This window comes from Sciurus vulgaris (genome assembly GCF_902686455.1).
Source record: "Sciurus vulgaris genome assembly, chromosome: 3".
Taxonomy (NCBI): domain Eukaryota; kingdom Metazoa; phylum Chordata; class Mammalia; order Rodentia; family Sciuridae; genus Sciurus; species Sciurus vulgaris.
In genome coordinates this window covers 69,157,807-69,184,905 of record NC_136463.1, presented here as the reverse complement: position 1 = coordinate 69,184,905, position 27,099 = coordinate 69,157,807, and the positions used below count along the sequence as shown (strand labels likewise).

Here is a 27,099-nt window from a genome sequence, read left to right as displayed (position 1 = left end):
CGTGACCTTAAAGTGTCCATGCAGTATAGCCTGGAAGAATTTTCTTACAGTATTAAATATGTAAGGCAAGGAGTCAGGAGTAGAGACTTAGGAGTTGTCTACACTGATGGGATTGTCAAGGAAGAAAATGTAGACAGGCAGAGAGCAGAACTGGAAGGAGACGGGTACTGCTTCCTGGACCTCCTAGCCTCTCCTCTATCACCCCAGCCTGGACTCCTCCACCCCACTGCAGTGTGCTCCCCCTAGAGGCCTTGCCCATCACTGCAGCAGTGCAGCTTCCTCACCTGCTCTTCTCACAAACTGCAGCCTCAGCTGGGCTTTCAAGACCTCACTCTCTCCCTTCCTCCAAACCATGAATACGAGGCTCACTTCTCTCCAGGGCTCCCTGCCTGTGCCTGCTCCCACCCCTTCACTCTGCTGTTTTCCTGTGTGATCTGCCTGCTTTTTTCTCCTCTGCTTACCCAATTCTTGCCGTCCTTGCAGTTCTTCTTGGATTCTTTACCCTACCCTGAGCACTGAGCGGTCCTTAGGCAGTCACTTGGCCTCCTTACGGATGAAACATTAGCTCCTGTGTGTTGCTGCTTTGCCTTTCTCTTAGGAATGCTGGGTGATAAAGACAGCTCTGTTTTGAAGTCATCTTCTTGAGGTAAGCAATAAACAGTAGGAAATGATGGCCTTAATCAGAATGATAGGACTGATGTTGACTTTCCTTCTGAAGAGGAGGAACAAAGTCCCTCCTATTTCGTGGGCAAATGTGGTGTCCTTGACCCAGAACCAGGTGGACCGCACCAACCTTGTAGATGATGGATTGTATATTTGACTGTGGAAAGGCTTGCAAACTTCTAGAAAAGCTGACATGTGGCTCTTGCATGGTGAGTGACATGTGTTTTCTGTGTTTTCTCTCCGCTAGCTATTCTGCCATTGGCTTTATTGACAAAAATAAAGATACTTTATTTCAAGACTTCAAGCGGCTCATGTATAACAGGTATGATTAATATTTTACTGATTATCTTTAAGCTCTCTGACAGATACTACATAATGCATATACAGGCACATGATTATTTTATGTGACTATTTTAAGAGTTTCTGGCAGGTTTTCTAGCTCTACTTTGTTGAGCTTAATGAATGAAATAGTATATGACCTTACAATGAAAAAAATCTATAAGCTTAGGAAGGGACCTGCTATTGATATTATTTTCTTTGATCTCCCTTGGGTTGCCACCATTTCTCTGTTCACTGCCTCTGTCATCCCCCCTCCCCCCGTGTCCCCAGACCAGGCCAGTGGTGACAGAAGTGTCAGGCAACCTCTGGCCCAGCTGAAAGTTTTGCACACTCATATTCCCACTGTAGTGTCCTTGCCCCCAAACAAGAAACCATTCCTATATCAGACTGGCATCTAGTGCCAGTGCTCTGATCCTGACTGTGCAGGCAGAATTTTCTCACGAACCAACTGGATAAAATAAAAGCAGGCAAAATAAAACCAGGCAAATGAAAGCAAGTTAAACCCCATATGGAAAAAAGGCTTGTAAGGAAGGAAGGAAATTCTTGGCCAGCTTCTTACAGATTCATGAACTATATTTACTTGTTTATGAAGTCTACTCAATCAGTTGGTCAGTAGATCATCAAAAACCTATTGAGCATCTTTGAACCACACGTTCTTCTGTACTTTGGGACATGGCACTGAAAACAACATGGACAAAGCCCCTACCCTCATGGAGCTAATAGTCTAGCAGAGGTGACAGATAATAAGCAAGGAAACAAATGACTTTCAGGTACAACAAGTGTAGAATATTAAAGTAGGTAAGAGTACTATGGTAAAGTAGTACAGATGCAGAAGGGCAGCAGAGGTAATGCAGGTAGGGAGGCCAGAGCAGGCCTCTTCTTGAGGCAGCGTTTGAGCAAGACATGAATGAGGGAAGGAGGGAGCCATGCAGGCATCGGAGGAAGGGCATTCCAAGTGGAGACGGCAGCTAGCGCTCTGCGGTAGAGGGCGTCTGAGTGTATTGACAGCAGGAAAGACTACAAGAAGGCCAGGGTGGCTAAAAACAGTGCGGGTGGGGAGAGTGCCTGTGGCAGTAGTGAGACTCGGGGTGCTGTGTCCCACACTAGTCCATCCTCACATCACCACTGACCTTCGCTCTGCTGTCACCCAGTCTTTCCTTTTGCAGCTTTTATTTTGAGCACCTATGGAACAGAAATTGACTCCATTTTATACCAGGAAAGAAAAGTGGGCAAAATGGTGGCAGCGTAAGCACAACTAGCAATGAATGCCTGTGTTAATTCTTCTCTTTTGCAACCTCCAAGTTTTTTAGAAAATTTTTTTCTGACAAAGTTTCCAGAAAGGAAGCAACATTTTGAGTTCCAGTTACTTTAAAATGAAATGTGCCCAAAATGAAATAGAAAGAAAATCACAGTTGAGATCACCACACATTTTTAAAAATACCTCCATGGAGTCAAATAATGAATATATAGTTTTTAATGTGGAAATTGGCCTGAAATACATTTTTAGAATTAGATTGCAGCAGTCCTAGTGACATAGCAATAAAACACTGTAACTGCCAGAGCTCTCTGTAAACGTGTTCATAAATTCAACTACACTAACGAGATTTGCTAGAAGACAGTATAAAAGTGACTATTTTATATCCCTACCTATATTTTTACAAAGAGCTGCTTTTTTTTTGTAGGGTTACCTGTTCTGAATGAATATGTCTTTCAATCAGAAGATGCTTTTACTTTCATGTTTTCTGCCATGACATTGAGTATCTGTTAGTGGTTTGTTCTCATTTTTTAATCACCACAAAATCAACTCATTTTATGTATATATTGTAGGAGCCCTTTGAAGGTTCTAGGTAACACTATAGATCTCACTTTAAAGAAATCTGAAGAATTTTTTAAACGTGCTATGCTATCCTTTGAAAAGCTCGTGGTACAATATTGGTCATTATAGCAGAGTAATTTTCTGGATGGAATCATTTCTCCAATTAGGCTTGTGAGCTCAGTCTGCAGTCCAGTTGTGATTCCCAGGATTCAGTTAAGCAGGATTGCTTAGCCATTTTTGTTGAAGTTATTTGAATGCAGCTTTTGAATTGCTCTTCCTGTGCTTCTCAGTTCAAATCCTGTGCTGAAGAATATGTGGCCTGAAGGCAAACTGAGCATTACAGAGGTGACCAAGCGACCTCTGACCGCAGCTACCTTGTTTAAGAATTCCATGATTGCCTTAGTAGACAACCTTGCTTCAAAGGTAATTATTTTCCTTTCTAAATATCCATTTTAACTCATAGAGTCCCTCTTGATATATGTTAGAATGTATGTGAGGATTTGCTTTTTAGGTAGTTCTTTTAATCAAATTGGAGAATATATACTTAAAATTAGTATTCTAATAGAATTTTTCCTTAAGTTAAAGAAACTTGCCTGGATGAAATAATTGTTTGTATTTTAAGTTTTCTTAAATATGAGCATTTTGTTTTACTGTCACGGTCAAGAAGAAAATCTTAGCGTGGTTTAAAGTGTATATAAGTTATACCATTCCTGACAAAATGAACTTCAGTCCTGTGCTGAAGAAAGGGAATGGCAAGAAACAAACAAACAAAAAATTCGTAAGTTAAATTGTTATAATGCACCATCCATGTTGTGTTCAGAAATTAAGTGACCAGAGGGAGTCTTAACATGACGTTTGTTAGTGTCACCCTTAGGTTTTTTTTTAAACCATTGATATGTAAAGATGTATTATGGACATTTATTTCTGCTCTTTGTTGTCCCTTTGATTCTAATACTGTTTGATGACTTAAGTCTGTTTTTACCCCCTTAAAGAACAGATTCCCACTCTTAACTGCTGCTGTTGACAAGTTTGATAAATTAGGCAGCATTCTGGGGCTTGTTATTTTTAGTTCTTCATTTTTATCTTTCTCCTCTGGTTTTTTTTTTTTTTTTTTTTTTCTTATGTATTTGCTTCTCTGACATTGCCTTTTAAATCACTTCCCTCTCTAAGAATTTAAATCAAAATCTATACTGTTTTTGCTTACTTCTCTGTAGATGAATTAAGCAAATATCACAGGAGCACGTCTGTTCAGTAGCTCTTTCTTTGCGTCAGGATTCTTTGGCCTCCAGTGCCAGCAAATAAGCACAATTGTTGGCTCCTATAATCAAATCTCCAGAGGGGTGGGGTAAGGACCCTGGCACTGAAGGCTAGAATACATCAGGAGTCCTTACTCTCGTCTCCACTTCCGTCTGCCTGCTGTCTTCAACCTGCTGCATCCATACAGAAGAAAAATGAACTTAGAAGGGAGCCATGTGACACAGAAAGAGCGGAGCACAGAGTTGTGTTAAAGGTGTTAGTTAATTAACTGGAAGAAGAATCTTTTTTTTTTTTTTCCCCCTGAAATTGGTAAATGTTCCCTTTTAAAAAATAAAAATTCTAGACCCTTCTATAATGTCTGTGTCAGGAATTACATTCAGGCTTTAGTAAAAGAGATCCCCAAAGTGTGGCATAAACAAAAGAGAAGTTTATTTCTCTCTCCCACAAGTGAAAAACAGAAGGTATCCCTGTTCTGCAGTCACAGATCCAGGATAGTAGGACAAGGGGCCTTTTGCCCTCCCTCCTGGAGCATGGCATCATCCTCCTGTCAAGAGGGCAGCTAGGACTTCCTTCCTTTCCAAGAGCTTCCTGAAAGTCCATATGGTTCTTCAGCTACATTCCCTTTGCTCTATGCAGTTGCCAGGGAGGCTGTGAAATATATTTTTATTCTGGTCAGTAGTGCACCACACTAGAAATAAGAATTCTGTTTCAAAGTAGGAAAAAAGATAAGAGAGACAAGGAAGGTAGCTAGCCTAGCACTCTCTGCCGTAACTTCTAGTCTCTCTTCATGACTAGAGAAGGAAGGGAGCAGGGCAAGCAAAAAAAAAAGGGGGGGGGGGGGGGGGGGAGGAAAAATGTTAGGTTTAGAAAGTACAAAACAATGTAGTAGAAGTAAATCTAAATCATTGATATTTACCATAAATGTAAATAACCCAAAACTAAATATGTGGAAAATCCAGCCTTATGCTCCTTACAGGAGACCCACCTAAATACACTTAGCAGAAAGCTTTAAAACAGAGATGAAGACACATCAAGACATTCCCCCAGCCAAATGGTTGAAAGCAATATTAATTTTAAAAAATAGAATTTAAGAAAGTACTAATATAAAGAAACTAGTAATAACAAAACAAAAATGCCCAAGACATTAGAACTATTTTGAACTAAGTACCTAACAACATAGCCATATTTATAAAATTATAAAAGGGAAAAATACTGAAAATTTTTAACGGAAAAATTAATAAATCCACAATCCTAATGGAAGATTTCAAACCAGCTTTACCAAGAACTGATAAAGCCAACAGGCAAAGACATTAAGAATGCAGAAACTTTGAAAACCAGATTCAAAATTTATCCAGTAGATCAAAAGAAACTTGTTTCCAGGGATAAGGAAGTATATATATCCCTTCCAACAATACATAGAGCATTTAAAAAATTGATAACATGCTAACTCATAAAGACTCAACTATTTTGAAAGAATATACATACAGATACATTCCCTATCCTGAAAGTAAATGAAATAAAACTCAGTATTTTTTTAATGTGCTTCAGAATGATAAAAATCACTCTTCTAAATAACTAACAGATTGAAGAAGAAATCACAATAGAAATTACAAAATATTTGGAACTGCTCGACAAAGAATTTGTCAAAATTTGTAGTGTAGTACTAAAGTGATTTGTTATATCTTTCTAAAATAACTAAGAATGATATATATATATATATATACACACACACACACACACACACACACACACACACACACACAATGGAATATTAGCCATAAAGAATAATAAAATTATGACATTTGCAGGCAAATGGATGAAATTGGAGAATATCATGCTAAGTGAGATAAGCCAATCTCAAAAAACCAAAGGACGAATGATCTCACTGATAAGCAGATGATGATACATAATGGGGGGTGGAAGGGAGGCAAGAATGGAGGAAGGAGGGACTGTATAGAGGGAAAAGAGGGGTGGGAGTAGTGGGGGGAAGGAAAATATCACAGAATGAATCAAATGCCATTAGCCTATGTAAATGTATGATTACACAAATGGTATGCCTCTACTTCATGTACAGAGAAACAAGTTGTACCCCATTTGTTTACAATTAAAAAAAAAAATAAGAATGAATGAAGTTCAACTCAAAAAGCTATAAAAAAACTCAAGAAAATTTAAAGAAAGAAGAAAATAATTTTTAATAAATACTTCAAATAGAAAAATCAAAAAAGTAATCAAATAGACAAAATCTCTAATAAAACTGAAAAATTATAGATGAAAAAAGTTATAACTTTACACACTAGAGATTTAAAATGCATCAGCATATTAGGAAAACTGGTTGCCAATAATTTGGAAACTGAGTTTTCTAGAAAAATGTTTTCACAGTTAATTCAAGAAGAAACAAAATCTGAATGAATCAGTAGCCTTAAAAATCATGTAACAAAATGAAATTAAACCCTTCTCTCTCACACTGCACAAAACTCAACTCCTGTGGATCAAAGACTTAGGCACTAGTACAGAGACCCTGCGACTACTAGAAGAAAAAGTCGACCCAAATCTTCACCATGTCAGCCTGGGACCTGACTTCCTTAACAAGACCCCTAAAGCACAAGAAATTAAATCAAGAATCAATAAGTGGAATGGACTCAAACTAAAAAGCTGCTTTTCAGCTCAAGAAACAATCAATAATGTGGGAGAAAGTCTTTACCACATGCACCTCAGATAAAGAATCTCTAGGAAGTATAAAGAACTCCAAAAACTTAACACCAAAAAAACAAATAACCTAGTCAATAAATGGGCTAAGGACTGAACAGACACTTCACAGAAGATATACAATTGATCAACAAATATATGAAAAATGTTCAACATTTCTAGCAATTAGAGAAATGCAAATCAAAACTACTCTAAGATTTCATCTCACTCCAGAATAGCAATTATCAAGAATACAAGCAACAATAAATATTGGCAAGGATGTGAGGATAAAGGGACACACATACATTGCTGGTGGAAATACAAAATGGTGCAACCATTATGGAAAGCAGTATGGAAATTCCTGGGAAAACTTGGAATGGAACACCATTTGACCCAACTATCCCACTCCTCGGTTTATACCCAAAGGGCTTAAAGTCAACATACCACTGTGACACAGTCACATCAATGTTTATAGGAGCTCAACTCACAAGAGCCAAACTATGGAATCAATCTAGGTGCCCTTCAACAGATGAATGGGTGAAGAAAATGTGGTATGTGTGTGTGTGTGTGTGTGTGTGTGTGTATATATATATGATGGAATATTGTTCAGCTTTAAGGAAGAATGAAATTCTGTCATTTGCTGGTAAATGGATGGAGTTAGAGAATAGCATAGTAAGAGAAATAAGCCAAACCTAAAAAAACAAAGACTGAATGTTTTCTCTGATATGTGGATGCTAATTCACAATAAGGTGGTGGGGAAGGGAAGAATAGAATTACTTTATATTAGGTAGAGGGGAGTGAAGGGAAGGGAAGGGGTCTGTCTGGGGGAAGGAAGGGTAGTAGAGGGAAACAGACATTATCACCTCATGTACCTGTATGACTGCATGACTGATGTGATCCTGCAATATGTATAATCAGAAAAATGGGAGATTGTACTCCACTTATGCATGATCTATCAAAATATATAAATATATTCTACTGTCATGTGCAACTAATTAGAACAAAAAAATGTAAAAATTTTAAGAAATTTTAAAAGAATGAAAAAAAATCTGAATCGTGGGAAGGGAGGGAGATGGGAATGGGAAAGACAGCAGAACGAATCAGACATGACTTTCCTATGCTCATATGCACGATCAGTGAGACTCCACATCATGTTCACCCACGAGAATGGGAAGTCATACTCCGCGTATGTGTAATGTGTCAAAATGCACACTGCTGTCATGTATATCTAAAAAGAAGAAATAAAAAAACGAAAAAAAAAAATTCTGAATCACAAATCAGATCTTTACCCTCCCCAACTCCGCTGAGGACACCAGGCCCAGATGGTTTTATATATATTTTATAAAACCTTAGAGGAACAACAATTCCTATCTGTTTTGGAAGATGGAAAGAGGCCACCACTCAACTCGTTTTATGAAAAGTAATTTTACCCCCATATAAGGCTAATATCAAAAAATAAAATGAGAGGATAGTTTCACTTAGGAACATAGATGAACAGATCTCGAAAATATATATGAATAATGTGTTTTCTAGCAGCATGATAAACAAGGTACCCACTAAAGCCAACTGAAAACCTCTAAAATGTTAGGTAAAGTGTTAAAATCAATTTTCTGAATGTAACTGTGAACTAATAAAATAAGAACTTAGCATGTCAGGGGCTGAATGAATGCAGAAGTAACTGAGCCAAAGAAGGAATGATCAGAGCCCTAATTGACGTGCTAAAGTAGCTAACTAGCTAACTTTGAGTATAGTTATTCAATCTGGGTCCTTGAAGTGACAGCCAGGTCTGCCCAAAGCAGGTGTCTAATATGGAATTTTGTACACACACACACAAAAATGGCAGGTCTTCAAGGGCTACCTCCCCAGAGGTCTGTTTCTGGAGGAAAACTACCCACCTTGGTCCTCGACACTGAGCCAAGGGGTATATTGTGGGTGGGGGTAAGTCTCTCTTGAGAACGTGTAATTATAAACCAGCTTTTATGAGGTTTACAGCCCAAATTTACACTAGTTGGGTGGACTGGAAAAGTTCCAAGCCAGCAATTTGATTTATAGTGGACTGAGTCTCACATTGCCCTGAGGCATCTGAAGGAAGGCAGCACAATTTATTTTCCTGAGGAAACTACCTTAAAGAAGTTCCACAGATAAGTTCCAAAGAAATAAGGAGCTCACAGTAAAGAATCACTACAGGATAACCATGTACTAGAGTGAATTAAACCACCAACAGCATGCTCAGACTTAAGAAAACTTTGGACACTGGAATGATCAGAAACAGAATACAGGAATGTATCAAGAAATGAAAGCCCTGATGATTTGAGAAAGAGCAAGCAACTAGACAATTGATAGAAATAAAGTTATTAAAGTTTAAAACTCAATGTATAGGTTTAACATCAGTTTAGACAAAGCCGATAGAAAAAGTAAAATGAAAATAAGAATCGAAGAAATTATCCAGAATTCCACTTAGACCAAGAAATAAAACTTGTAGAACAAACATCAGGAGACATGGAAGATAAAATGAAAAGGTCTAGTGCATCTAATCTAGAAGGAGAAAAATGGACAGAGCAGTGTTGGAAGAAATGCTCCTGACATTTCCAGGATTGTTGAACACCACTCAACAGAATCAGGAAGCCAACAATATCCCAGCTTGGAAAAATTTAAAGAAATCTCCATCGTGACACATACTGAAATTCCAGAACATCAAAGTAGCTAGGGGCCAGAGATTAGCTTTAAAGGAATAACAATTAGGCTGAGTGAAAATAACTGTAAACCAAAATACTATACCCAGCCAGGCACGATGGCTCACACCTATAATCCCAGTGGCTCAGGAGGCTGAGACAGAAGGGTTGCAAGTTCAAAGTCAGCCTCATCAACTCAGCGATTCCCTCAGCAACTCAGCAAGACCCTGTCTCAAAATAAAATATGAAAAGGACTAGGAATGTAGCTCAGTGGTTAAGTACTCCTGGGTTCAATCCCCAGAACTCCCAACCCCAAAAAAACTGTACCTAAAGAATATATTTTTCAAAAGCAAAGGCATAACAATCTTTCTAAAATACCAAAGCTGAGTTTACCAATATTAGATCCTCACTAAAGAAAATCTAAAGGATATACATCAGGCTGTAAGAAAAATACAGTAAAAAGTCTGGAACACAAAAAGAAGAGCAAAGAAACAGGCAAATATGTGGATGCATGTAAACAATCTCATTCTGTATTTAAAATGCTAGAATTAAATAGCACAACAGTAGCATATGAATTGGAAGTGGGGTCATATTTAAACATTAAGGTCTTGAGTTATTCAGGAAAAGAATAAAAATATGACTTAACTTTAAACTCTGACAAGTTAAAAATACATGTTAAAATTTTCATGGATAGAAATAGAGTTTGTAACTTCCAAACGAATAGGGGGAAAAAGAACCCTTAAAAAAACATTGGAAAGAGGAGACCAAAGAACACAGGAAAATTGAGGGCAATTAAGTTGATAGAAATAAATCCAAATGTATTAGCAGTTTTATTGAATATATATAGATAAAAATGGTCAGATCAGAGTAAAGAAAAAAATTCAGATAAATACTATTTATAAGTGATATCTAAACATAAGGAAATAGAAAAGTTGAAAGATCATGTCAGATAAATTCTGGCCATCTGGGATCAACTTGATCCAGTTTCAGCTCCTGCAGTTGGTAGCTGAGGAATGGGCTGCTGTCACCAAAAACTCCCAAGGTTAGCTCTCCAGGATTCCAGACCAACGCACAGCCCTTCTGGCAGGGCCTCCGCCTCAGGTCCCAGCTCCCCACCCCTCATCAGTAATCGTGCCCCACTCCCCATCAGCAGTATCTTCTGAGAAAACAGCCCTGCAGCTGACTCACCCCTGGGGATTGTAGTCTTCAGATCCTGAAGAGCTATTTCCTCAGTCTTTTTAGGTCTGTGCCTGGAAGACCTTTGCCAGTATTCGGTCTAGCACCTTCTGTCTGGTCATCTCACCAGGAAGCTTGGGCCTCCATCACTTGCTCAGAGTCTGTCCACAGTGTTTCAAAAGCATGCTCGGTCTCCTCACCTAATTTTTCTTTTGATGGAGAAATAGGTTCTATTGATTTTATATACTTCTTGAGAGCACTATAAAGTGCTTTGAACACATGGCCAGTAAGTTATTAAATGAACTTGACTTTGACTGTTTGACAGTGTACAAAGCAGGCTAAATAGGTGTGTATTTAAATAGAGCAACTTCTATCTAATGCATGATATACTTTGACAAGTGATGTTTTTCACATGAAATATAGGAAGAGACAGGTTTAAAAGTTTAAGGGACCAAGATCACTGTTGACTTTTGCAATTTAACCTTTACATGACAGAGAATTTGTCAAATTTAGGATTTCTTAGGTTGACTCAGTCTCGATATTTATAAATGAGAGAGGAGGCAGCATATATAAATTGAGACAGAATACTGATTAAATATAGAGAAAGTACTTTCACTAGATTCTTCATTCAGAGACTTATCTGTTACTAAGCAGAATGAAAGGGCTTCCCCCACTCCTTGGCTGGTCATTAGTGTCTCATCCAGTGTTACTGCTTTCTGCACCTAATCAGTCAGTGCTGTACAATTCCATTCAACTGCCTTCTGTTTAGTAAAGTTACTTAAATAACTTCAAATGGCACCTTACACTAAGATTTTTTGCCCACATGAGTTTATATATCATTCAATTCAAAATATTCTCTATTTCGCATTGTTGTTTTTTAAACCTAAGGTTTTATCTTTTTTGCTCTTGATTTCTAGCTTCATCTTATTTTCCCAGGGGACATTCTATGTGTGACTTAAGTCCTTAGACATTTGTTAGATTTGCTTTATGTATGTTTGGTTTGTATGTAAATATAATTTTCATTCTGTATTCTATGCAAGTCCCATTAGGTTGAATTTGCTAATCATGTTCAACTTTTCTTGATCCTTACTAATTTTTGGTGTTGAAAATTTTGTTAAAATCTACTTTGATTGTGAATTTGTCTACTTCTCCTTGTTGTACATTCAGTTTTTGCTTTAAATATTTGAAGAACACATTAGGTTCATACAAGCTAGGACTGTTATATCTTCTGGTGATTGAGTCTCTTGTTAGTATCTCTGTTTCCTTATTGCGGTTTGCCTTCTTTCTTTTTTTTTTATTGTAAACAAATGGGATACATGTTGTTTCTCTGTTTGTACATGGCGTAAAGGCATACCATTTGTGTAATCATAAATTTACATAGAGTAATGTTGTTTGATTCATTCTGTTATTTTTTCCCTTCCCCCCCACCCCTCCCACCCCTCTTTTACCTCTATACTGTGCTTCCTTCCTCCATACTTGCCCCCCTCCCTAACCCTAACTCTAACCCTAACAGTAACCCTTCCCTCCCCCCATTATGAGTCATCATCCACTTATTAGTGATATCATTCGTCCTTTGACTTTTTGAGATGGCTTATCTCACTTAGCATGATATTCTCCAATTTCATCCATTTGCCTGCAAATGCCATAATTTTATCATTCTTTATGGCTGAGTAATATTCCATTGTATATATATACCACAGTTTCTTTATCCACTCATCAATTGAAGGGCATCTAGGTTGGTTCCACAGTCTGGCTATGGTGAATTGAGCAGCTATGAACATTGATGTGGCTGTGTCTCTGTAGTATGCTGATTTTAAGTCCTTTGGGTATAGGCCAAGGAGTGGGATAGCTGGGTCAAATGGCGGGTCCATTCCAAGTTTTCTCAGGAATCTCCACACTGCTTTCCAGAGTGGCTGCACTAATTTGCAGCCCCACCAGCAATGTATGAGTGTACCTTTCTCCCCACATCCTTGCCAACACTTGTTGTTGCTCGTATTCTTGATAATCGCCATTCTAATTGGGGTGAGATGGAATCTTAGGGTGGTTTTGATTTGCATTTCTCTTATTACTAGAGATGTTGAACATTTTTCCATATGTTTGTTGATTGCATGTAGATCTTCTTCTGTGAAGTGTCTATTCATTTCCTTAGCCCATTTGTCGACTGGATTATTTGAATTCTTGGAGTAAAGTTTTTTGAGTTCTTTATAGATTCTGGAGATTAGTGCTCTATCTGAAGTATGATTGACAAAGATTTTCTCCCACTCTGTAGGCTCTTTCTTCGCATTGCTGATAGTTTCCTTTGCTGAGAGAAAGCTTTTTAGTTTAAATCTATCCCAGTGGTTGATTCTAGCTTTTATTTCTTGTGCTATGGGAGTCCTGTTAAAGAAGTCTGATCCTAGACCAACAAGGTGAAGATTTGGACCTACTTTTTCTTCTATAATCTGCAGGGTCTCTGGTCTGATTCTGAGGTCCTTAATCCATTTTGAGTTTAGTTTTGTGCATGGTGAGAGATATGGGTTTAGTTTCATTCTGTTGCATATGGATTTCCAATTCTCCCAGCACCATTTGTTGAAGAGGCTATCTTTTCTCCATTGCATATTTTTGGCACCTTTGTCTAGTAGGAGAAAATTGTATTTATTTGGGTTTGTGTCCATGTCCTCTATTCTGTACCATTGATCTACCTGTCTATTTTGGTACCAATACCATGCCGTTTTTGTTACTATTGCTTTGTAATAGAGTTGAAGATCTGGTATTGCAACACCCCCTGTTTCACTCTTCCTGCTAAGGATTGCTTTAGCTATTCTGGGTTTCTTATTCTTCCAGATGAATTTCATAATTGCTTGCTCTATTTCTGTAAGGTACGTCATTGGGATTTTAATTGGAATTGCATTGAATCTGTATAGCACTTTAGGTAGTATGGCCATTTTGACAATATTAATTCTTCCTATCCAAGAACATGGGAGATCTTTCCATCTTCTAAGGTTTTCTTTAATTTCTTTCTTTAGTGTTCTGTAGTTCTCATTGTAGAGGTCTTTCACCTCTTTTGTGAGATTGATTCCCAAGTATTTTATTTTTTTCAATGCTATTGTGAATGGGGTAGTTTTCCTAATTTCTCTTTCTGAAGATTCATCACTTATGTATAAAAATGCATTGGATTTATGAACATTGATCTTGTAACCTGCTACTTTACTGAATTCATTTATGAGTTCTAAGAGTTTTCAGGTGGAATTTCCAGGTTCCTCTAAATATATAATCATGTCATCAGCGAACAGGAATAGTTTGAGTTCTTCTTTTCCAATTCGTATCCCTTTAATTTCTTTGGTTTGTCTAATTGCTCTGGCTAGAGTCTCAAGAACGATGTTGAATAGAAGTGGTGAAAGAGGGCATCCCTGCTTTGTTCCAGTTTTTAGGGGGAATGCTTTCAGTTTTTCACCATTTAGAATGATATTAGCCATGGGCTTAGCATAAATGACCTTTACAATGTTAAGGAATGTTCCCACTATCCCTATTTTTTCTAGTGTTTTGAGTATGAAGGGGTGCTGTATTTTATCAAATGCTTTTTCTGCATCTATTGAAATAATCATTTGATTCTTGACTTTAAGTCTATTGATATGATGAATTACATTTATAGATTTCCTGATGTTGAACCAACCTTGCATCCCTGGGATGAAACCCACTTGATCATGGTGCACTATCTTTTTAATATGTTTTTGTATGCGATTTGCTAAAATTTTGTTGAGAATTTTTGCGTCAATGTTCATTAAGGATATTGGTCTGAAATTTTCTTTCCTTGATGAGTCTCTGTCTGGTTTAGGTATCAGTGTGATATTGGCTTCATAGAATGAGTTTGGGAGGGTTCCCTCCTCTTCTGTTTTATGGAATACTTTGAGAAGTATTAGAATGAGCTCTTCTTTAAAGGTTTTGTAGAACTCGGCTGAGAACCCATCTGGTCCCAGACTTTTCTTTGTTGGTAGGCTTTTGATGACTTCTTCTATTTCAGAACTTGAATTGGTTTATTTAAATTGTGTATGTCCTCGTTCAGTTTAGGCAATTCATATGTCTCTAGAAACCTGTTGATGTCTTCGAAATTTTCTATTTTGTTGGAGTATAGATTTTCAAAATAGCTTCTAATTATGTTTTGTATTTCAATCCTGTCTGTTGTGATATTTCCTTGTTCATTCCAAATTTTAGTGATTTGGGTTTTCTCTCATCTTCTCTTTGTTAGTGTGGCTAAAGGTTTATCAATTTTGTTTATTTTTTCAAAGAACCAACTATTTATTTTGTCAATTTTTTGTATTGTTTCTTTTGTTTCAATTTCATTGATTTCAGCTCTGAGTTTAACTATTTTCTGTCTTCTACTATTTTTGGTGCTGGTCTGTTCTTCTTTTTCTAGGGCTTTGAGCTGTAGTGTTAGGTGGTTTATTTGTTGAGTTTTACTTCTCTTATTAAATGCGCTCCATGAAATAAATTTCCCTCTAAGTACTGCTTTCATAGTGTCCCAGAGATTTTGATATGATGTTTCTTTGTTCTCATTTACCTCTAAGAATTTTTTAATTTCCTTCCTAATATCTTCTGTTATCCATTCATCCTATAATAGCATATTGTTTAATCTCCAGATGTTGGAATAGTTTCTGTGTTTTACTCTTTCATTTATTTCTAACTTCAATCCATTATGATCTGATAGAATACATGGTAGTGTCTCTATCTTCTTGTATTTGCTAACATTAGCTTTGTGGCATAATATATGGTCTATTTTAGAGAAGGATCCATGTGCTGCTGAGAAGAAAGTGTATTCGCTCTTGGTTGGATGGTATATTCTATAAATGTCCGTTAAGTCTAAATTATTGATTGTGTTATTGAGATCTATGGTTTCTTTGTTCAATTTTTGTCTGGAAGATCTGTCCAGTGGTGAGAGAGGCGTGTTAAAATCACCTAGTATTATTGTGTTATGGTCTATTTGGTTTCTGAAATTGAGAAGGATTATGTTTGACATACGTGGATGAGCCACTGTTTGGGGCATAGATGTTTATGATTGTTATATCTTGCTGATTTATGCTTCCCTTAAGCAGTATGAAATGACCTTCTTTATCCCTCTGACTAACTTTGGCTTGAAGTCCACATTATCAGAAATGAGGATGGATACTCCAGCTTTTTTGCTGAGTCCATGTGCATGGTATGTTTTTCCCCATCCTTTCACCTTTAGTCTATGGGTATCTTTTTCTATGAGGTGAGTCTCTTGCAGGCAACATATTGTTGGATCTTTCTTTTTAATCCAGTCTGCCAGTCTATGTCTTTTGATTGATGAATTCAGGCCATTAACATTCAGGGTTATTATTGAGATATGATTTGGTTTCCCGGTCATTTGGTTCATTTTTTAAATTTTATTTATTTATTTGTTTGACACAACTTGTTTCCTCCTTTATTTGACAATTCCTTTAGGATAATTCCTCCCTTTGCTGATTTGCTTCTTTGTTTTTCATCTCTTCCTCATGGAATATTTTGCTGAGAATGTTCTGTAATGCTGGCTTTCTTTTTGTAAATTCTTTTAGCTTTTGTTTATCATGGAAGGATTTTATTTCATCATCAAATTTGAAGGTAAGTTTTGCTGGGTATAAGATTCTTGGTTGGCATCCATTTTCTTTCAGGGCTTAAAAAATGTTGTTCCAGGCCCTTCTAGCTTTTAGGGTCTGGATTGAAAAATCTGCTGATATGCGTATTGGTTTCCCCCTGAATGTAATTTGGTTCTTTTCTCTCACAGCCTTTAAAATTCTGTCTTTCTTTTGTATGTTAGGTATTTTCATTATAATGTGCCTTGGTGTGGGTCTGTTGTAATTTTGTATATTTGGAGTCCTTTAAGCCTCTTGAACTTGATTTTCCATTTCATTCTTCAGATTTGGGAAATTTTCTGAAATTATTTCATTGAATAGATTGTTCATTCTTTTGGTTTGTTTCTCTAGGCCTTCCTCAATCCCAATAATTCTTAAATTTGGCCTTTTCATGATATCCCATAATTCTTGTAGATTCTGTTCATGATTTCTTACCATCTTCTCTGTTTGTTCAACTTTGTTTTCAAGGTTAAATATTTTGTCTTCAATGTCTGAGGTTCTGTGCTCCAGGTGTTCTATCCTACTGGATATGCTTTCTATGGAGTTCTTAATTTGGTTTATTGTTTCCTTCATGTCAAGGATTTCTGTTTGGTTTTTTTTCAATATCTCTAACTCTTTATTGAAATGATCTTTTGCTTCCTGTATTTGCTCTTTTAACTGTCGATTGGTGCGATCATTCAATGCCTGCATTTGCTCTTTCATCTCATCATTCAGTGCGTGCATTTGCTCTTTCATCGTTTGCTTCCCTGATCATTTTAATTATGTACATTCTGAACTCCTTTTCTGTCATTTCTTCTGCCATGCTGTCATTGGGTTTTTTTGATGTAACATCTAGATTTGTTTGCAGCATTTTCTTTCCTTGTTTTCTTATATTATTCAGGTATCAGTGGACCGCAGAGATATTGCAGATTTCCTATATTGACTTACAATGTCCCTGAAGATTTCTATATATATCCCCTCTTAGCCTTCAGTAGGCTGAAGTCTTGGAGGAAGTTGATAATGCGGTGTTCCACAAGGAAGCTGCCTCTCTAGGAGTGGTGGCCTTCAGGTGGGGTATATTCCCTGCTAGTGGACAGAGGTGCCTCCACTTGTTGACCAATGGTCATCCAAAGGGGAACTAGGCTGCGGGCTAAGGCAAGGCCTGTTTGGGCCTGTGTCTCTGGTATTATCGTCCTTGTGGGGAAACCTCACCAGGCAGGGAAGAATCACCCGGTGGGGAGGTCTCGCTGGTCAGTTCCCCTCCTAGAGGTTCCCCTCAATTTACAGCTACTGCCTGGGCTGGGCTGCCTTCCTCTGCAAAGTTCCCAGGGGCCCGGCCCTACCTCCTGGGCCTGGGAGCCTCACCCTTCGCAGATGAATCTCCTTAGGCTGCCCCTCCTCAGGGAATCTGCCTGCAGTCCTGGAACCTTCACTCCGCCCCTAAGCGTGTCTCTGTGCGGCTCTTCCACCAAGAAGCCTCCTAGATCCTGGGACCCTGCTCTACACCTAATCGCCTGGCTATGCGGCCCCTCCTCTGAGCAGCCACCTGGGGCCCCGTACAATCGCTCTGAGTCCCAGAGACCCACCGCACGCCTCTTCCTCCAGACAGCCGCCCGGTGTTCCGGTGCGGTCACTAGGAGTCCAAGCAACTCACTGCGTGCCTCCTGCTCCCACCAACCGCCCGTAGCCCTGGGCAATCACTCCGAGTCAAAGTGACCCGCCCGGTTCCTCCTCCTCCTCCAGGTAACCCCCCCGGGTGTTCAGGAGTGGTCGCTCTGAGTGGCTCTGAATCCACGTGACCCGCTGCACGCCTCCTCTGGGCGGCCACCCAGAGCTCTGGTGGGGCCACTAGAGACCAAGCGACCCACCGCGCTTCTCCTCCAGGCAGCCCCCCAGTGTTCAGGAGCAGTTGCTTTAAGTCCAAACAACTCACCAATCACCTCCTCCTCTGAGCAGCCGCCTGGAGCTCTAATGCAGTCACTGCGATTCCAAACAACCCGCCGCGCTCCTACTCCTCCTCCTCCTCCTCCTCAGGGCAGGCCCAAGGTGTTCAGAAGCGGTCACTCTGAGTCCAAACAGCTCACCATACAGCTCCTCCTCTGGCAACTGCCTGTAGCTCTGGTGTAGTCACTCCGAATCCAAGCGGCCGTGCTCCTCCTCCCTCTCCTCAAGGCAGGCCCCGGTGTTCTGAGTCCACACAGCTCTACTCGCTGCTCCTCCCCTGGCAGCCACTGGAGCCCCAGTGGTTGCTCTGAGTCCCAGCGCTGTGCTGAGCGGCCTCCTCTACGACGCTCCCAGTTGTCAGAGTTCACTGCTCCAGCGGGGGGAGGGGTGTCTCCCCGGCAGCTCTACTTCACAAAGTTCTCTGCGTTCCGGGACGACCGCCCCATCCAGGACGCCTCCCCAACGGGAGAGACTCACCCGGCTGCTTTGAGTTGGTCCCAAGTCTCTCAATATCTCCTCTTTTGAATCCTGAGTCCTGGAGCAACATGAAATGCAGCCACCCTCTAGTCCGCCATCTTGAAACGCCTCTGCGGTTTGCCTTCGAGTCTGCTTTGTGTGAATGATACAGCTATGCCAGCTCTTCTTTTGGCAAGGGTTGCATGGTATCTCTTTCATCCTTTTGCTTTCGGTCTCTCTATATCCTCATGTTTCAAATATGTCTTCCATAACTTAGTTTGGACTTTAAACAAAAATCCATCCTCAAAATCTTTATCTTTTGAATAAATCTTTTAGTTCATTTACTTTGAATGTAGTTACTGTGTGTTACATTTAAATCAAACATCTTAGAGCTTTTTTTTTGATCCTTCTGTATTTTTCTTTCCTTTTTAAAACCCTCTTTTAGGCTGATCATTGTAACAAGAGGTAAATAAAACTCCATTCCTTCTGTTTAACAAATTAACCTCAGTTAAGTTTTTACTCTGTTCCCCTGGTAACCTAGTAAGATGTATATTAGCGTATCACAGAGCAGCACTATTCATGGTAAAAACCATCCCAGTTGGTAACTCCATCAGTGCTGGGAGAATGATAAATGTTCGATGGAAATAATATACATGGTGCTTGTATGAGCTCAGTGACTCTTGTATTAGGCATGCCTTTTGTGGGGACCCTGGAAGCTGTATCTGCTGAGTTGTTTTAAGAGATCTTGGTTCTTGGTAAATTACTTGACTTATTATAATATTATTCTTTCATATAATTATCTAGTATTGTTTTATACTTTTATCTCCTTCCTGGACAATGCAAGGCCAATAAACCATTTTTTATTTTGTTTATCCTCCTCTCAACTTATATGTTATGTTGGTCATGTATTTTAACATATATACATATATATGTGTGGGTTTAAATATACATAAAGTAAATAAAACATTATTGCTATTAAGATTACATATTGTCAATATGAATTTAGATTTACTCATTCATCATTTCTTTCTTTCTCTTTCTATGTTGCTCACCTGGGACCATCTTCTTCTGCCTGAACTTTACCCTATTAAAGTTTAAATCTGATGGCAACCAATTCTGTGTTTTTCTTACCTGGAATTATTATTATAAATCTTACATGCTTGAAGAATATCTTTGTTGGGTATAAAATTCAAGGTTGACACGTCTTTCAGGACTTAAAAGATAGCATTCCTTTGTATTCCATAGTTTATTTTGAGAAGTCAGCTGTTCAGTCTGTTCATTGCTCCTTAAGATAATCTGGGATTTTTTTTGTCCTCTGCCCCTGCCTACCCCTGCTTTTATTTGGTTTCCAATCTGTAGCTTAATTTTTTTTTTATCAGTTTCAGGGAATTTTGGCTATTCTCTCTTCAAATATTTCTTCTGCTCCTTCCATCTCCTCGCCTTTGGGACTCGTGTCACCAACCATTTCCCTGTATCTTCTGTGCCTCAAACTTCCCCTCCTTTGTTTTCAATCAGTTTCTCTCTCTCTCTCTCTTTCATTCTAGGAAATTTCACCTACCTTCTAGTTATCTCATTTTTTTTCTTCAACTATTTCTAATTTACTCTTCTACTGACCTACTGAGTTCTTACTTTATGTTATATATTTCAGTCCTAGGTTTTTCACTTGGTTTGGTTGTTTTGTTTTGTTTTGTTTTTGGTTCCATACAAAATTCTCAGTATTGTCTCTGTCATCTTGAACATGATAAGCACAGTAATTTTCATGTCTCTGATACTGCCAATATCTGAACCCCAGCAAGTCTGTTTATCTTGTATATTGTTGTTTCTAATTCATGTTGTCTTGGCTCTTCTATGTCTAGATTTTGGGGATGTGTGTGTGTGTGTGTGTGTGTGTGTGTGTGTGTGTGTGTTGTTGTTGTTGTTGTTCCAAATACTCTATTTTCAAAACTATTTAGAGAAATAATTGGAGGCCCCTGTTTATATCATTTTTTCCTCAGGACAATTTATTTTTGCTTCATTAGCACCCATGAGCATTAGTATCCAAATAAGCTATTCTAGTTTCAGTTTCAGATCTGAGAAACTCGGAACTAACTGTGGTCCCTGTAAGGGTCTGCCTACTTCTGATTTACCTTAGTTCAAGTGATAGGATCCCAACCTGAAGTGTGTAGCAGGGGTATTGCCCACAAACATCTTTTCAGGCCCTAGTCTCTAATCTTTGACCCATCAACCTCCTGAAGCTGCTAATACTACTTATTCAGATCCCATCCATATCTTCTGGAGTTGGCAAACCTCCCTAGGAAAAAGCCAGTGTCAAACCTGAGCTCTCCTTCACAGTTTTCTCTCTCCTGGATTCTAGCCTGAAATTCTCCACTATCTTGTCTGCTCTCCAAGGTCTTCAGGTAAATGTTCTGGGTATTTTGTTTACTTATTTCAGTTGTGCCCAGCATAGGTGTTAGTTTAAATGATTTAGTCTATCATTGCTCCTAGCAGCTCTAGTCTTTATGTATTAATTAGCTAGTTAGGTCCAAAGAGACTTGATCATAGCTAGGTAAAGGCAGAGACCACTAAGACCCAGCTATCCTGATTCTGTACAATATGTCTTCTGTTAGTTATACCAGCACCAAAACATACAAGTAGATCTAGAAGCATTTTTCTTGTTTTGTTTACCAAGCAGTAAAGACCCTCTATTCCAGGGAACTCAGAAAAATCCTTAAGTAAACAGTCCCTCTGCTCTTTCCCATCCCATTGTTTGTTTTAAATTTATTACAAGTCCTTTCTGAAAATGAGGTCTGAATAAATCTTCCATTTGAAAACCATTACAGACTTAGTGAACATTTGATCATCCATCACTATTTTTTAAAGTGGGATTGTTTGTGTATTACAAGAATATTGATCCTTTTCTTAAATATAACAACATTTAAAATCTAAGCCAAGTTTGGTGTTCCAGTAGAGGAGAGTTTTTAGTCATCTATCAATACATAACAAATTTCTCTGCAATATGGTGCTTAAGATAACAACACTTTATTCTTTCTCATGATTCAGTGGCTTGAATGGGCATTTCTTCTGTGGGGCTCACCAAGCAGCTCCAGTCAGCTGGGGCCAAATGATCTAAGATGGTCTTACTTAAGTGGCATGGCTGGATGACTTGGCATCTTAATTCATGTGGTCATTAGTCTTGGGCTTCTTCACATTCTGGATGAAGTGTTCCTAAAGAGCAAAGCTTCTCAAAGACAAATCTCCAGAAGTGACCTGCTGTTACTTCTTCCATGTAGCATTGGTTAAAGCAGGTCACAAGGCCAGCCCAGATTCAATGAGTAGACACTCCACCTCTTAATGGGAGGTGCTGCAAATATTGTGATTTTGTTTTTCAAACTCCCACAGGTGGACACAATTTTAAAAGGGGAGAGAGGTAGATATACTAGACAGAATAATGGCCCCTGCATTAAAACACCTACTCCAATACTACCCAGGTGACCCACCAATTCAATTCCATTATGACACTACCCATAGTTAGCATCAGATCCAGCAAGTTAGGACAAGGTACCCAACCAAACTGCCCTTGTCTTAAATTCCATCTGTGAGGGGGGGTCCCTGGGACAGCTACAGTTTTGTATGATTTGGGTATAAATTTGGAGGCTCCCATGACCCACCTTCATGTCTGATAATTTGTTAGAATGATTCACAGAACTGAGTAAATGCTTTACTTATCCTAAAGTAAAGTTTTATAAAGGATGCAAATAAATGGCCAGCTGTAAGAGCTACTTAGGGTGGCAGGGTCTGGAAGCAAGATCAAAGCATAGGAAATTCTGTCCCTGTGGAGTCAAACATGTTCTCCCACTACATTAATATATCCACCAACCAGGAAGCTCCTCCATGCCTCAGTGTCTGAGTTTTTTATTAGGGTTTCATTACATAGGCACAATTGATTAACTCATTGGCTACATGAATGAATTCAGTCTCCATGTACTTTATTTTATCATACCATATGTATTTTACCACAGCCCCCTCTCAAGGATGCTCATGTCCCAATCCCCAGAACCTTTATACGTGTTACATTACCCAGTAAAGTGGAATTAAGGTTGCAGAAGAAATTCAGGCTGCTAATCAGCAGACCTTAAAATAAGGATTGTTATTGACTTGGATTATCCAGGTGGATTCAGTATAATCATAAGAGTCCTTAATGGGGAAGAGGGAAGCAGAAGAGTCAAAACCAAGATGTCAGCTGACTGTTGCCGGCTGTGGAGGTGGAAGGGGGCTACAAGTCAAGGAAAATGGGCAACCTTTAGAAGCTGGAAAAGATAAGAAAACAGGTTGTCTCCTAGATCTTCCTGAAAGTAACAACTCTGCCGACCCTTTGATTTTAGTCCTTTGAGACCTGTTTCAGACTTGACCTCCAGACCTATAAGGTCATTGTGTTGTTTCAAGTCACTAAATTTGTGATAATGTGCTATGGCAACAATAGGAAACAGTGCAGCAGGGCTTGCAGAAAGAATGAAAACAGTATTACTTTTTATATGTTGAAAACTTATAGAATTCAAATACAAATAAATTCATATTCTTCAAATCTCTACTTCTTAAGTTATTCGTCACTCTTTGCCACCTCAAGCCCTCCATGGAGTTTAAAACTGCCTAATTTAACTACAGAGGACTCTGTGTCTTAATTAAAGATGGCTAATGGATTCAGAGAAGAGGAAGAAACTCTGTACTCTTATAAGTGGGATATATTTGACCTCATGGATTCATCCAGTGCTAATTTATTATCCTCAGTGTACCAGGATCCATGCCAAGCACAGTGTTATATTTAACAGGAATTATAATAAAATGCATGGTACAAAACTTAATTGACACAGAAGAAAGGATTTCTAGCTGGCTTAGTATTATTGATGCCTACAGGTGTGTGTGTGTGTGTGTGTGTGTGTGTGTGTGTGTGTGTATGTATGTGAGAGAGAGAGAGAGAGAGAGTTTGACTTCACTACTTACCCATAAAGTTTAATCTCTTTTTCAAAGCACAAAGTAATGCAGCAGCAACAACAACCATAATCATAATCATGGTGACATTCAGGAAGCACTTGGGGTACGCCACAGCGGTCCTTAATACTTGATATTCCTCATTGCGTTGGTCTTTCCCACATCTGCTGCTTTTTTTCATTTGAATTATTCCTTCAGAGACCTTACCCATGTTTCCATAAACACACAAAACTCAGTGTTCATATGTCTCAATTATTTACTCCCTAGTTTTATCCCTATTCTGCCATTTCTGGTGAATCTTAACCATAATAAAATAAAGACTTCGTTGAATTCATGAGAATGTCTAACCTTGAATTGAGAAGGGAAGAACAACTCATTTATCCACAAGGATATGCCTGAGAAAGTAGAGTCCCCGAACTTCATTTGACAGCGCTGATGACATTGGTGTCCCCAGTCAGGGAATTCTCTCTAGTGAAACTTCTCGTTTGCTGATGTCTTTCCTCAGGAGCCATATTATGTACGTTGCATCAAACCCAACGACAAGAAATCCCCTCAGATATTCGATGATGAACGCTGCCGGCACCAAGTGGAATATCTTGGACTGCTGGAAAACGTGAGGGTGCGTCGTGCCGGATTCGCCTTCCGCCAGACTTACGAGAAGTTTCTTCACAGGTGAGAACAGAGAAACCTAACAGGACCACTGAAAATTAAGAGTCCTCCTAATTCTTAGCCAAGGCATCAGCACTTACTGAGCCATAGGTAAAAATCTGCTGTGTGAACATGAGTTGAGGAAATAAGTGCCACTTTTCCAGAATCAGTAGGAATCCCTGAGTTTGTACTTTATGAACTATGAGAAAAAGTCCAGTCATTTGGGGCAAATGCGGCATATAGTGTAATAGAAAGAACATGGATTTGGAGCCCCTTCTGATTGGAATCTCAGCTCTGTTTCAGATGTGCTGTGTGATCTTAGGCCTGTTGCTGCACCTAAACAATGAGAATGATAGTGCTTCACAAGGCTATTGTAAAAGCCTATGTTACTGGCACATAGTAGATACTCAATTAATGTTGCTCACCATTACTGGTAATGGTCATTATCATCATCAAATACAAAGAAGTTAAGCCTGGAGGCTCTGAAATTAGTCCACCTGGTTTGAACCCTGGTTATGAATTTTTTAGACATGTGACCTTGGGCAAATCACATAACCTTTCCATGCCCAATTCCTCATGTGTGAAATGAAGATTATACTAATCTTCAAGCTGCCTTGAAGGTTTGCCGATGATAAACAAAGCCCTTAGAATCATACCTGACTTATAACCACTCCATAAATGTAAAATGTTGTTTTGTTTTCGTTGATAATGACAGTGATGATTGGCAGCTGGGAATCAGAAGAATGTTTTCAGTTTCATCTGTTTCTATTTAAATATTTATCGAAAAATTTCTATGTTCTGGACTACAGATTCCACAAAAGATGAATAAATTAATACATAAAATATAAACCATTAAAATGGAGAAAATTCTAATAGTCTAGATTGACTGGTCAGAAGTCTCTAAGGAGGCAGTAGTGATAGGGAGGAAGCAGGCATGCAAAGATCCAAAAAGAAAGAAATGGGACAGAAGGAGCAGCCAGGGAAAAGGCGCCAATGCAGGAGTAAGTGTGGCGCTCTAGGTACTGACCCAGTCGCTGTGGGTGGAGGGTGCTGAGTGGCAGGCATGGTGTGAGATGAGAATGGGGGGGGGGGGACAGGCCAGGCCTTGTCCATCTTTGCAAACAGACTGAACCATATAGACTTTGGCGAGGTGTGGTAGCAAACCACTGGTGACTCTGAAGCCTGGAGTGACACAGTCATGGATGTCTTCAAGGGATCACTGTGTCTACTGTATAAACAAAAAGCACGGCGATGCTTAGGAATGCTATACCAGGAGTAGGAGAAAGATGGCTTAGACATAACACCTTCAACCAGGCATCGTTGCAGATATGAATGTCATAGGTCCAGAATGTGCGGGGGGCAGATAAAATTGAGAAGACTTGCTCAGGAATGGATTGGTTATGATGAGACAGATGTAGAGATGAATAGTGACCAGTGGATTTGAGTTTGAGCATCTAGGAAGGCATGATATCCTTTACTGAGATAAAGTGGGTAAAAGAAGTTTGAAGAGAGGACATGGAAGAGAAGCAAGGAAAGAATCAAGATTATTCTCTTGACTATGTTAACTTTGAAATGCCTACTCAATATCTAGGTGGGAATGTTGACTAAGTGGTTGGGTTTGTGCACCTGGAGTTCTGAAAAGAAGCCAGTCTGCAAGAGATCTGGGGAGTCATTAGGATGCAGATTACATGTAAAGGCTTGGGACCGGGTAGAGAAGAGGAGGAGGTGTGTGACAGTGTTTAGATTGGTGGTCTGACACAAAGGAACCAACAAAGAGAAGAGAAGCAGCAACCCTCGAGGGAGATGGAAAACCAGAAGAGGGCTGTGTCACAGACAGGAGAAGGTGGTTTTGCAAGAAGAAACCGCCTCAAATATTGCCATGCAACCAAATAACAAGAAGTTTACACTAGATTTGGCACCCTAGAGGTCAAAGAAGAAAGTGGGTGGAGCCTGATTTGAGCAGGACAGGAGAGAGACATGCAGAGTCAGATGCCTAAAACAACTCAAAAAGTTTTGCTATGCCTGGGAGCAGAGGAAAATGGAAGCACGAGCTGGATAAGGATGTGAGGTCAGGAGGTACTAGAAAATGTTTCTCTGCAGGTGGGTGTGATTCAGAACAGGGAAAACCCATGAAGAAGAGGGAGATAATTGGAGTAAATCCTTGAGACATAAGAAGGGGCCAAATCCCAGACATAAGTGGAAGATTTGTCAGCCTAGGAGCAGGGGCTCTTCACCCACAGCAATAGAAAATAAGAATAGGAACACACACAGGTGCAAGAAGCTCAGAGCTTTGGCAAATACAAAGATGCTCCTGTCAGATCATTTCTGTTTTCTCAGGGAAGTGTGCAGCGACATCATGAGCTGAGCATGATGGTTAGGAGAGGCAGCACATAGGAGGCTTAAGGGGAAATGAGACTGCTCATTTTGGAGAGTGAGAAAACATAGGTTTGTTTAACAGGATTGCCATCAAGGAGAGCAGAGCACCCATTTGAGACTCAAGTTTGTAAACCTAAGATGAAGCTGGTGCCTTGGCACACACCTGTAATCCCAGCTACTCAGGAGGCTGAGGCAGGAGGAATGCAATTTCAAAGCCAGCCTCAGCAACTTAGCGAGGCCCTAAGCAACTCAGCAAGACCCTGTCTCTAAATAAAACATAAAAAGAACCGGAGATGTGACTCAGTGTTAAGCACCCCTGGGTTCAATCCCTGGTACAATCAATCGATAAGATGAGACTGGCTAGCCTTGTCAGATTTTCTCCATAAGCATTCAGCAAGAGATTGCACAGAATATTCTTGCTTGGAATGAATAAAAGTTTCTAACATATTAGTCTGGAAAAGTGAAATTTAATTTTACATTAATTGAAAGGTTACACTCAAAACTGACCAATTTTTCC

The 27,099-nt window shown here is 39.2% G+C and overlaps 1 protein-coding gene across 1 annotated transcript in view; it reads left to right on the top strand.

The window, feature by feature from the left end:
- The window catches only part of MYO1D (myosin ID), a 323,486-nt gene that overhangs the window by 114,277 nt on the left and 182,110 nt on the right, over positions 1 to 27,099 (top strand). Inside the window, exons 13-15 of the mRNA XM_079130441.1 lie at positions 911 to 985; positions 3,109 to 3,241; positions 24,064 to 24,230. Of these exons, the coding sequence (XP_078986567.1) occupies positions 911 to 985; positions 3,109 to 3,241; positions 24,064 to 24,230 (375 nt within the window). The remainder of the gene's footprint in view (positions 1 to 910; positions 986 to 3,108; positions 3,242 to 24,063; positions 24,231 to 27,099) is intronic.